Source organism: Ranitomeya imitator, chromosome 2 (assembly GCF_032444005.1).
Source record: "Ranitomeya imitator isolate aRanImi1 chromosome 2, aRanImi1.pri, whole genome shotgun sequence".
NCBI lineage: Eukaryota > Metazoa > Chordata > Amphibia > Anura > Dendrobatidae > Ranitomeya > Ranitomeya imitator.
This window is the reverse complement of record NC_091283.1, coordinates 374,800,202-374,813,112: the sequence shown is the minus strand read 5'-3', so window position 1 is coordinate 374,813,112 and position 12,911 is coordinate 374,800,202. Positions and strand designations below refer to the sequence as shown.

Here is a 12,911-nt window from a genome sequence, read left to right as displayed (position 1 = left end):
AGTTTAATTAACAAAATCCTGCTGACAGTTTCACTTTAAATCTTAAATTTAATAAGTTTGTTCCTTGCTGTTCTAAATGTACTCACATCAAAGTGGAAGCGTATAGCTTGTTTTTTTTACCCAGTATATGCCAAAGTGCAAGAAGTTCCCATCGGCAGCAGAAAAGTTGTCTGTGCATATGAGCTAGTGGCAGGTGTCTTGGTGGCCTATCAAACTGGAGAGTGGTGGCTGTGAGAAGTGTGCAGTGGATGTGTGAGATGACAGTAGGGGGCGCTTAGCTAATTTTCAGCTTATTGTGGTAGCTGAATGGACATATAATTCTGAGAAGCGGAGTCGCCCTTTACAATCACATCCAAGTCACGAGTGCAGCAAGTAGGTGATGTTTATGACATTCCAGTTTATACAGTCTTAGAATACAACATCTACACGATCTATATCCTCATATGTTCCCCATTTTATCTCCTGTAATTGTGTTATTACATGGGATGTTTATGATGTTACATCTGCTTATCTTCCCATTCAGGTTTCAGCAATAGTGGATCTTCTCAGTGGAGATCTTCTATGTAAGAGAAATTTCCTGATTGATCCATCAAGGATGGATATGGACAAGGAGAAGATGGTCAAGAGGATATTACACCTCACCCTAGAGATCCTCTCCCAGCTTACTAGAGAGGTGAGAGATTCTGATTGCATCACATTACACCATTCTTATATATAGATATGACCGATGGACCGAACTGGAGAGGTGAGGACTCTGGAAATGTCTGTAGTGAGATTTAATAATGTGTCTCTCCATAACCAGGATTACACAGTAGTGAAGAAGACCTCTAGGGAGCGCTGTCAGGACCCTGTGTCTGAGGGATGGGGAAGACCCATGAGCCCAATCACGGGGCCTTCACCTCACCTCCTGATACATGAGGATATCAATGACCAGAAGATCCTAGAACTCGCCTACAAGATGATTGAGCTGCTGACTGGAGAGGTGACACTGCTGGGAATGCTGGGACATTATAGAATATCGCTATAATCAGGTTGATGACCGTATCTTTGTATGTGTCAGGTTTCTATAAGGTGTCAGGATGTCACCGTCTATTTCTCCATGGAGGAGTGGAAGTATTTAGAAAAACACAAAGATCTGTACGCCATGATGGAGGTTCCCCAGCCCCTCACATCACCAGGTAATAGACAGGACTAAATACACACGGCTTATGATTATCTGTATATAATGAATGAATTCAGTCCCTGTATGTGTTTCCTCCAGTGCTGTCCAGTAAGAGGACAACACCAGAGAGATGTCCCCGTCCTCTTCTTCCACAAGACTGCAAACAAGAAAATCCGGATTGTCCTCAGGATCATCAGGTAGATGGAGAGAAGGTGTTATAAGATCTCCCCTATGATGTGTATATGGCTCTGTAGATCTTGTGCTCAGACTTGTTTTATCCAGTATTATATGTTTTATGTGTAATGAGAACGGTGGAGATGTCAGGATTAGAGGTGATTGTGGATATGACTTCTCCATCTGTCTGTGACTTTTACAATATTTGTTTCAGGGTAAAGATCTGACCCATATTAATACTACAGAGACATATGTGAGGGGAGACGAGTGGTGTAAAGAGGAGATTCCTTCATATGACTACCCAGGTGAGTCGTAACCACTAAATGCAGAGAAATCAAAAATTCTCCTCAGTCACTGGCTGTCACTGCTTTATCAGTCGTGTAGTCTGACCATATCACAGTTAAATATCACCATTTTGCCTCTATAACGCTGCATGCTCCTTCATCCAAAACTGTCCCTAATAGTTTGAGCATTTAAATAGTTAATAGTACTGGAGCCGTCCATTGTTGAATCTGCAAGGCCAGAAAATAAAAATGACCCCCTATTAGTAGAGTAAATAAAATGTAATCATTTTTAATCTTGGACAATTGTGAATTTCTGTACAATGACAGCAGTTCCCCTTTATCCTGATATTTCAGTGTTTGTGAGAAAAGACTCTTCTAACGTCAAAGAAGTTCACAATACACTAAAATAAAACATTACTCCTATGCCATGATATATCTCTATGCTGTGCAAGGTTGATGGCTCTAATAACTCCATGTCATGAATTTCATGATGTTTTCGATCCTAAGGAATGAAAGTTACTGGACAATCTCCTACAATGGGAAACACTAATACTTTTTCTACCTTTCTAGTCAGAACTTACAGTAGCTCCAGTAGTCCATCATAAATGAGTGAAACTCCTGTTTAGTATACTAGGTGGAAAAGTTCTTTCTAAATGTCTAATATTTCTTAAAGAAACTCATCAAAGAGAAAATATTGACCACCATCAGAACATTAATTTATTGTCAGAACCAAGTTCTGCTCCAAAAAGAATATAAGTATGACACACCGTAAATAAAAATGAGTTTTTTGAGCAGAAACGTGCCAATTCCTCTTCGTAATCTCAAATCTGTAAGATTTCATTTTTTTTAAGCTTTAACTTAGCTATGAAACACATGATGGATTGTTAGTTGTATATAATATCAGAACCACTAGCAGTGCATGAATACAGCGCCCGAACCACCATCAGTACATGAAAGCAGCACCAGAACCACCGTTAGTCCTTAAATGCAGCACCAGAACCAACATCGGTACATGCATACAGTATTAAGCTTTGTACATCAATCAATTGTAATGTCAGGTCAGCCCCATATATAATTGCGTTGCTTGAATCCACAATTGCCAGTATATCCTTAATAATGGTAAGGAAATTCAGGGAGTTGTTGTTACCAGCCATCATCAGACTGCATATCAAACCAAAGTGACAGTACTGAATAGACGCAAGCAGGATAACAAATAAACATTTACATCCAGCACCTTGTAGGTGACATCTGTGGATGAGCAAACAAGCTCGGTTATCATTTGAGTATAACTGAGCTCGGATGTGCTCGTTACACGGAAAATAATGGGTCGTGTTCAATGTAAAACTCGGATCCGCACTCAGTGTCTTTGGTGCCTGTTGCGCTGCCAATAAGCATGCGGGGATTGCTTATAAGGCAATGTAATGCTGTAGCCATTTTGTTTGTGGCATTACTCTGATTGGCTGGTTGTCTGACATCATCAGGGATTATAAAAGGACATGCTCTTCCCACATCTGCACATTTACGCCATTGCAAAGCTCTGTGACACTTGGTATTGGAGGGAGAGAGTGCTTGTCCAGGCCTGTGTGTGCACAGTATCACGAATCAGAGGCCTGTAGTGTTGATACTGGTGCTGAGGCTGAGCTATCATACTAACAGCCCTTCTATGGGCTAATCGTTTGCAGCACATACAATGTGCTTTTAGCCTAGGGAGGGAGAGAGTCGCCGGAGCAGGAAGAATGACAGAATCCAGTCTGTAGACAGGGATTAGGCCTTTACAGTCTGTTGGCAAATATATAGCTGCAGTTTTTTGTGGGGCCTGAAAAACTATTCATTTTGATCCTTTTTTGTGTTACATAAAACACTTTCCTGAGCTACATTTCTGAGCCATACATTATTCTGTAGTGTTAGGTAAATTTCTGTGATCTCTAAAAACTGCTAAAAAGCTTTTCGAAATTTTGTAGGCTTCCATTTCTCAGACATACAGTGTTACATGGTCTGCGAACATTTCTGTGATCTCTAAAACTGCTAAAAAGCTTTTAGAAATTTTGTAGGCTTCCATTTCTCAAACATACAGTGTTACATGGTTTATGGACCATTCTGTGATCTCTAAAACTGATCAAAAGCTTTTAAAAAATGTTTAGGCTTCCATTTATTCGGACTCCCATGACAGCACCAAGAGAGAGGGGATCCGCCCCTTAGGAACAGGAAACCCACAGATACAAAAGGGTGGCACCTCTCTCACGTATCAGTTCGTTTCCTGTTCCTAAGTGGACGGGCTCTACAGAATTTACAAAAAGATCCCTGGCCAGCCGGCCGACTCAGGTAGCGGGGGGGGGGGGTCTCCTACCTCGGCCAGTGCGGAGATCCTGGAGAAGTCACGGTGGTTCTGGCAGGGCAGCATGACAGTGACATTTCGGCAGGGAGCAGTCGCTGGTGGTGTCCTGTCTCCGGGACCAGCCCTAGGTGAGTATGTCCCCTGGGCTCCTCTTCCCGCTAGGATGGTGTGACTGGGGGCTGTGTGTTCGGCGGCGCAATTGGTGGCGCCACCCGGTGTGCTGCAGACTAGCCGGCGTCCCACACTGCTCTAAGCGCCGTCAGGAAGCGCTGGGAGCCGGGGTGACATCAGAGGCGGAGCCGGCAGTCACTTCCGGGCTTTCGGGGTCCCGCGCATGCGCAGTGTATCCAAGATGGCGGCGCCCACCAGTAATTGCACGCCGCTGAAATTCAGACCCCGGAGATGACCTCCTGCACCTGGGGGGAGGCAGGCAGCAAATCAGGGGAGCGCTGGGTATATCTGCTGACTGGAGGAGGGGTTATATGAAGAACTCCAGATCGTGGGTCCTTGCTTCTGGCCTCATTTTGTGAGTGTGGAGGATGAGCAAGAACAGCAGCCTGAGCTGCTGGAAGAGGTGTCTCAGAAGCCCAAAGGAAAGGAACGTGACAGATGGAGTAGTGAATCTGGCCGCAAAAGCTCCTCCAGACAGGGGTCTGGAGCATCAGCCAGGAAGAATCCCCCTCATATTCCGGTATTTTTTGGGGGGCAGCCGCTGGTAAATGATCTTCGTGAAAGTTCACCCAGTGATGTGATTTCCCCCTCATGTTTTATTATAGGGGAAGAAATGCATCAGTAAGGCGAAACACAGAGAATGTGGCATCTGCGGGGTTCCCTTACCTGATTCGTGCCCTAAAAAACGATGTGCCCCTGTATCCAACAGACGGTGAGGTCTCAGGAAGGGGGAGGGGGTGAGAGCATTATATATCTTCATAGATTAGATTGCCTTACTTGCCCCCTCAGGTAGCGTAAGAATCCCTTTCTATGGCCGCAAGCCTGAAAGAGATGGTCAGAATGGAAGTCAAACAATCCATAAAGTGCCGATCTCAAGCGGGAAGTTCTAAATATAAAGCTCCATTCTCCGATTCTTCAGCGGATGAGGATAGGGAGGAAGTTTTCTCCGGCTCAGCTGCATCGTCCTCTTCCTCGGACGAAGACACCGCTCGCTTCTGTCTACCCCTTGAGAGGATAGATAAGTTAGTTAAAGCGGTCAGAGGAACAATGGGCATAACAGAACCAAAACCCCAACTTTCCAAGGAGGAAATTATGTTTAGTGGACTGGAGCAATAGAAGCGTAGAGTTTTTCCGCTCAATGAAAAAATTCAAGAACTTATTAATAAGGAGTGGAAGAAGCCTGAGAAAAAAGGTTCCTTACCACCAGCACAGAAATGCAGGTTTCCCTTTCATGACCCAGCAGTAATCAATTGGGAAAAAGCCCCTAAGTGCGGCAATAGCCAAAGTGGCAAAACGGGCCTCTCTCCCCTTTGAGGATATCGGAACCCTTAAGGACCCCCTTGACAGGAAGGCAGACACTTTTCTAAAGGGTACCTTGGAAATGGCGGCCGGTTCCTTAAGACCTGCGGTAGCTTCAACCTGTACAGCCAGATCAATGATGGTTTGGCTGGATCAGTTAGAGACCCAGTTGAAAGAGGGAGCTTCCAGGGACTCTATTCTTACTGCTTTACCGGTGATTCAGGAGGCAGCTGCCTTCTTGTCGGACGCTTCCATTGACTCCATTAAAATGGCTGCTAGAGCAGTGGGACTCTCGAATGCGGCTAGGAGAGCCCTGTGGTTAAAATACTGTCAAGGTGATATACAAACGAGATCAAAGCTTTGTGCCATTCCGTGCAAAGGAGAATATTTATTTGGTCCCACCTTGGATTAACTCCTAGAGAAAGCAGGGGACGACAAAAAGAAGTTCCCTAATCTATTTGGGTCATATCGTCGTCCCTTTAATAAGAAGAGATTTGGTCGGGGAAGGAAGCGTGCCTTTTCACCTGTAAGAGATCGGTCTAGATGGGACGATAGACGTAGAAGAGGTACAGGATATATGTTCCGTCGTTCTTCAAAGGAGAGAAAGAAGGAGAACAAATGACTAGGAATCCCGGTGGGGGGTAGACTATTGCATTTCTATTCAGAATGGTCAGAGATCACAAATAGTGTTTGGGTACAAAACACTATTTCTCGGGGTCTCACGCTTGAGTTTATCCGTACCCCATGGGATAATTGTAAATGAACTCCCTTACGTTCTTCTCCCCTGGAACAATCTGCTTTAGAAGAAGAGGTGTGGTCTCTTTGTGCTAAAAAAGTCCTTATAGAGGTTCCAAAGTCTGATAGAGGAAAGGGGTTTTATTCTCCCCTATTTCTTATTCAGAAGCCTGATAAGACTTATAGGACCATTATAAATCTCAGACATCTTAATAGTTACCTGGTTAAACATACCTTTAAGATGAAGTTCATCAACTCAACAATAAAAATGCTGTTCAAAAATTGTTTTATGGTAGTAGTCGATTTAAAAGATGCCTATTATCATGTGCCCATTCATGAAGATTTCCAGCAATTCCTGAGGGTAGCTGTATTAATGGGGGGAGTAGTTCACCATTTTCAGTACAGAGCTCTTCCCTTCGGTATAACTTCTGCCCCTAGAGTATTTACAAAAATAGTTGCGGAGGTTATGACTCATTTGCGAGAATCTAATATTCTTATTGTTCCCTACCTTGATGATTTCATCATAGCAGGGAATTCAGTGGAACACTGTTTGTCTCAATTAGAGGTAACTAAAGTTAAATTGGAACACCTAGGCTGGATAATTAATTATGAGAAATCCCGGTTGCAGCCCCTAAAAATTCAAAAGTTTTTAGGGTTGTTACTAGATTCAACTACACAAGTGTCTCCTTCCAGAAAATAAATTAAGTCAGATTCAACATCAGGTATTAAAGGCAATCAATACACCCTCTATGACCCTTCGACAAGCTATGTCCCTGCTGGGGTCCCTTACATCATGCATCCCAGCAGTAAGATGGGCACAATTTCGTTCTAGGCCCCTTCAAAAAGACGTGTTGATTAATGACAAAATCTTGAGGGGTGTATTAGGGGAAAAAATAACCTTGAAACCGGTAACTATTGAATCCCTAAAGTGGTGGCTGGATAGGGATAATTTATCGGCAGGAGTTCCCTGGGTATTAGATATATCTCGGGTGATAACTACGGATGCTAGCTAGGGTGGGGGGCTCACATGGATGATATGGTGTTTCAGGGACGATGGGAACCATACATAACGTCTTCATCCAATCAAAGGGAATTACTGGCAATTGAGTTTGCAGTTAAAAAACTCCTCATGTATCTGCAGGGCCACCACATCAGGATCCTCTCGGACAACCAGGTGGCAGTCGCCTACATAAATCATCAAGGCGGAACACGTTCCGAGACTCTGATGCAGGTCACAGATTGCCATCTGGAACAGGCGGAGACAAATTTTCAATCTTTGACTGCTCTCCACATCAGAGGAAAGGAAAATATAAAAGCGGACTTTCTCAGCTGCAATATACTAAGACAAGGGGAATGATCTCTAAATGGAGACGTCTTCAATCAGATTGTCTGCCGATGTGGTCGGCCAGTGGTGGACCTATTTGCTACAAGAGACAACAAAAAAGTAAAGAACTTTTGTTCTCTGAATCCCAGGGAAAATCCGCTAGCAGTGGATGCATTCCTCATAAAATGGGATTTTACTCTGGCCTACGCCTTCCCACCATTGAACCTGTTACCTCTAGTGGTGAGGAAAATCAGAGAGGATCATGCGAAGGTCATTCTGATTGCTCCTTTCTGGCCCAGGAGAACCTGGTTCGCATGGCTCAGAACAATGTCGGTAGGCGATCCCTGGGTGCTACCAGACATTCCGAATTTACTTTTCCAAGGGCCGGTATTCTATCCACAAGTGAAGGGACTCCATTTAACGGCTTGGAGTTTGAGCGGTCATTATTAAAAAATAAAGGCTTCTCCCCAAATTTGGTAGATACCCTTTTAAAAAGTAGGAAGCAGATAACAACAAGAATCTACTCCAGAACCTGGAGAAAGTTCCTGACTTTCTCAGATTGAAGGGGTACCGATACGCCAAATATTAGAATTTTTGCAGAGGGGGATGGAGTTAAATCTCTCTACGAGCACTCTGAGAGTACAGGTGTCAGCACTTGGTGCCCTGTTCTCGTGTAATATTGCCAACAATTATTGGGTGTTGAGATTCATTAAGGCAGTCGGTAGAGCTAGACCGTTACATAAAAATAAAATGGTACCGTGGGACTTAAATCTAGTCCTTTCTTCTCTAACAAAAGACCCTTTGAGCCCTTAAATGAAGCCTCAATCAAAATGTTATCTCTCAAAACAACTTTTCTAATAGCTATAACATCAGCTCGCAGAATAGGAGACATCCAGGCGCTCTCTAGACTTCCCCCGTATATGGAATTTTTACAGGCTAGAGTTATCCTCAGGCCAGACCCAGCCTACTTAACAAAGGTAGCATCTCAGTTTCACAGATCGCAGGAGATAGGTTTACCTTCATTTATCCCTAATCCTTCTAACCCTAAAGAAAATGAAATCCATACATTAGATGTCAGGAGATGCCTTTTACAATATATTTCAGTTACTAATGACTGAAAGAAAGATAATGCACCATTCCTATCTTCCCAAGGTCCTAGGAAAGGGGTTAGAGCGTCAAAATACACACTAGCTAAATGGATTAGGGAGGCTATATCTCTGGCTTACACGGCAGGTGGGGGTCCGGCTCTGCAGAATCTGAGGGCGCATTCCACCCGAGCCATGGCATCATCCTAGGCGGAAAGGTCTGGAGTCTCAATCGAACAGATCTGTAAGGCGGCCACATGGTCATCCCCTTCCAACTTTTTTAAACACTATCGGTTGGACTTGGGGTTCTCCTCAGATCTCACCTTCGGGTTAAGGGTGTTGCAGGCTGTGGTCTCTCCCTAAAATGGCTTACATCTCTGTAAATCTCTCGTGGTGCTGTCATGGAAGTCCGAATAAAGCATTAAGATACTTACCGGTAGCGGCATTTTTCGGAGGCCCATGACAGCACCCTATTCACATGGGGGTTGCACGTCCTTAGAATGTAAAAAAAAAAAAAAAATTCTCACGTGTGATATCTGGATTGTTACTTTATTAAATATATTGTATTTAACTGTATATAATGTTGTGTTTGCTTGTCATTAACTGCGGTAGTCCTCTCAGGCTCTGTAATACAACTGATACGTGGGAGAGGTGTCGCCCTTTTGTATCTGTGGGTTTCCTGTTCCTAAGGGTGGGTTTCCTGTTCCTAAGGGGCGGATCCCCTCATGGTGCTGTCATGGGCCTCCGAGAAATGCCGCTACCGGTAAGTAGCTTAATGCTTTCTCAACACCAAAAAAAAAAGCTTTTAATTTTGTAGGCATCCAGTTATCAGACATACAGTGTTATGTGATCTGTGAACATTTCTGTGAGCTCTAAAAGTTTTAAAAAAAAATGTAGGCTTGTTTTTCTCAGACCTACAGTGTTACTTTGCAACTTGTGCCATTCAAATAGCAGCCTGACAACAAAGAATCAAACCACCACCAGCATGATCAGGCACGTTTTCTAAGCACCTAGATAGGTGGGCCAAACGTCTCAGTCCACATTTAGTGCCATCAGTGACACCACTGCCCCCTCCTCTGTGTTAGGTGCTTCCCAATCCTGAGTCAAAAACACTGACGCAGATGCCTCCTGCCCTGCACCTATCCTTGCACATTCTGACCTGCCATCATCAGGCACTTCGAAATCCTTGTCCCAGCTCATCATTCAAGTGTTCCTACCCCAGTCCCTGGAATGAAAAATAAAGTTCCCACCCACCTACATGCCCAGATGCTAAACAGGCACATTTCCAGACTGCTTGCCTTGAAAATGTTGCCATTTATGCTAGTAGACTCCACTTTTTCCCCAGTGTGGCCTCCAAGCCTTGTACCAACACTTGTCCAGGAACATCACCCGTGCCCTTACCAACGCACTTACTGGCATTATCCACTTAAAGATCGACACGTGAACATGCAATTGTGGACAGGGATACTGTATTTCCATGACGGCACAATAGGTGAATATTGTGGAGGCTGTGACCGAGTCACACCCTGGCACGGTGCATGTTCTCCCGACGCCGAGGATTGTTGGCCTTACTTTTATCGGGTTTCCTCCGCCTCCAACAGCAGTTCCTGCACCCCCACCTGCTCCTCTACATCCTCAATCTCCGATGTGGTATCTTAGACCACGTCATCCACATCAGCTGGAAGCTCTGCAGCACTGACTCATCAAAGCCGCAACAGGCTCTGCTGAAGCTGATTTGTCTAGGAGACAAACTGCAGAATTACTTAAAGAAATAACAGAACAGACAGATCTGTGGGTTTTGCCGTTGAACCTCCAAACATGCATGATTGTGTGTGATAATGGCCATAACCTGGTGACGGCTATGATGCTTGACAAACTCACACACATACCATGCCTACCACTTGTGCTCAACTTGGTAGTTCAGCGGTTTCTGAAAACATACCAAGATTTGCCAGAGCTTCTAGTCAAGGTACACCGCGTCAGCGCCCATTTCTGCAAGTCGGTTACAGCTGCCACCGTTCTGGCAGTGCTGCAGCTTCATATACAAGTGCAAGTCTGGGAAAAGTCCATGACCCTCCACTGGAGCTAATCCGGGCTGGCCCCGTACTGAGTTAGTATCTCAAGGGGAGAGTGACCAGGGTCCCATAAATTGGTCCCAAGGTCCACTCGGGCCGCAGCTATTATGTGTTGGCGGTGCCAAGGGCCCGGACATGTGGTTGCCAACTGCCCACTGACGGCTGAACACATGGACTCAGGGTATACTCGCCGTGTGTCTATGTATGCCCAGCCAGTCTGCACCACCACTTCAGGCATTGGCGGTACCGAACCCCAACTGTGCAAGGTACTTGTTAACTGGTACCAGTCGGACACTCTCTTGGGCTCAGGGAGCTTAGTTACTCTGGTTCATGGGTCCCTTGTTGCCGGAGACAACCCCAATGGACAGAAATTATTGGTGGTATGCATACATGGGGAACTCCGAGAGTACCCGACCGCTGAGGTTACGTTAGCCACTCCTTGCAGAGAAATAAGACATGTGGTGGGAGTGGTAAAGACTCTTCCGTATGGGACTCTGTTGGGAAGAGACTTGCCCCTGTTCTGGTCCCTATAGGAGACCAGGGTTAACCCTCTCAAGGTAAATGCTATTCCAGGCACGGAACCAGTAGATGCCGAGTAAGAATACCTGCCATAGGGGTCGCCAACATAGGGACAGAGTGTAAACCCGATAGGCTTTCCCCAGAGGTATTGGCAGGAGAGGTCGAGTAGACCCCACTGATCCTCGAGCTGGAAGTGTCCCCTGGTAAGCTTGGGACAGCTCAGTTCCAGAATCCCACCTTGGCCCGGGCACGAGAAAGGGTGATTGAAATGAATGGAGTAGCTCAGCAACCAGGTGCTGAGACAGTTTTTCCCGGCATGGTTATCCACCAGTATGCCGGTGTACCACCCTCAAACCGACGGGTTGTTGGAGAGATTTAACAAAACCCTTAAATTCATGCTGAAAACGGTGGTTACTGCCCTATCTAATGTTCGCTATTCGTGAGGTACCACAGGCGTCAACTGGGTTCTCTCCATTTGAGTTATTGTATGGCAGGCACCCGAGGGGATTGCTAGACATAGCCAAGGAGACATGGGAACAGGAGCCCACTACGCATAAGCGTGTCATCGAGCATGTGGCAAGCATGCAGGACCGGATTGCGGCAGTATGGCCCATAGTAAAAGCGCATCTGATGCCCAGGCCGCGCAGAGCCGCGTGTATAATATAAGAGCCATGGTCAGGACCTTTAACCCCTTTCTGACCTCGGAGGGGATAGTACGTCCGAGGTCAGATCCCGTGCTTTCATGTGGGCCCTGGCGGTGAGCCCATATCAAAGCCGCGACATGACAGCTGTTTTGTACAGCTGACATGTGCGCGCAATAGTGGCGAGTGGAATCGCGATCCACTCGCCGCTATTGACTAGTTAAATGCCGCTGTCAAACTCTGACAGCGGCATTTAACTACCGCTTCTGGCCATCCGGCCGGAAATGTGCGCATCGCCGACCCCGTCACATGATCGGGGGTCAGCGATGCGTCGGCATAGTAACCAGAGGTCTCCTTGAGACCTCTATGGTTGCTGATGCCGGCTTGCTGTGAGCGCCACCCTGTGGTCAGTGCTCATAGCAACCCTGTAATTCATCTACATAGGAGCGATCTGCTGATCGCTGCTATATAGCAGAGCCGATCAGGCTATGCCAGCTTCTAGCCTCCCATGGAGGCTATTGAAGCATGGCAAAAGTAAAAAAAAATGTTTAAAAAAATCTGAAATAAATACAAAAAAATATAAAAGTTTAAATCACCCCCTTCGCTCCATTCAAAATAAAACAATAGAAATAAAATCAAATATAAACATCTTTGGTATCGCCGCGTTCAGAATCACCCGATCTAGCTATAAAAAAAAAGATTAACCTGATCGCTAAACGGCGTAGTGAGAAAAAAATATGAAACGACCGAATTACGTTTTTTTGGTCGCCGCGACATTGCATTAAAATGCAATAACGGGCAATCAAAAGAACGTATCTGCACCAAAATGGTATCACTAAAAACATCAGCTCAGTGCGCAAAAAATAAGCCCTCACCCGACCCCAGATCACCAAAAATGGAGACGCTACAGGTATCGGAAAATGGCGCTTTTTTTTTTCTTTTCTTTTTTTAGCAAAGTTTGGAATTTTTTTCACCACTTAGATAAAAAAATAACCTAGACATGTTTGGTGTCTATGAACTCGTAATGACCTGGAGAATCATAATGGTCAGTTTTAGCATTTAGTGAACCTAGCAAAAAAGCCAAACAAAAAACACGCATCGGATTGG

The 12,911-nt window shown here is 45.2% G+C and overlaps 1 protein-coding gene across 1 annotated transcript in view; it reads left to right on the top strand.

The window, feature by feature from the left end:
* LOC138664005 (zinc finger protein 585A-like) overlaps window positions 1–12,911 on the top strand; it is an 87,023-nt gene that overhangs the window by 36,942 nt on the left and 37,170 nt on the right. Inside the window, exons 5-9 of the mRNA XM_069750399.1 lie at window positions 524–673; window positions 803–982; window positions 1,061–1,178; window positions 1,262–1,359; window positions 1,551–1,641. Of these exons, the coding sequence (XP_069606500.1) occupies window positions 524–673; window positions 803–982; window positions 1,061–1,178; window positions 1,262–1,359; window positions 1,551–1,641 (637 nt within the window). The remainder of the gene's footprint in view (window positions 1–523; window positions 674–802; window positions 983–1,060; window positions 1,179–1,261; window positions 1,360–1,550; window positions 1,642–12,911) is intronic.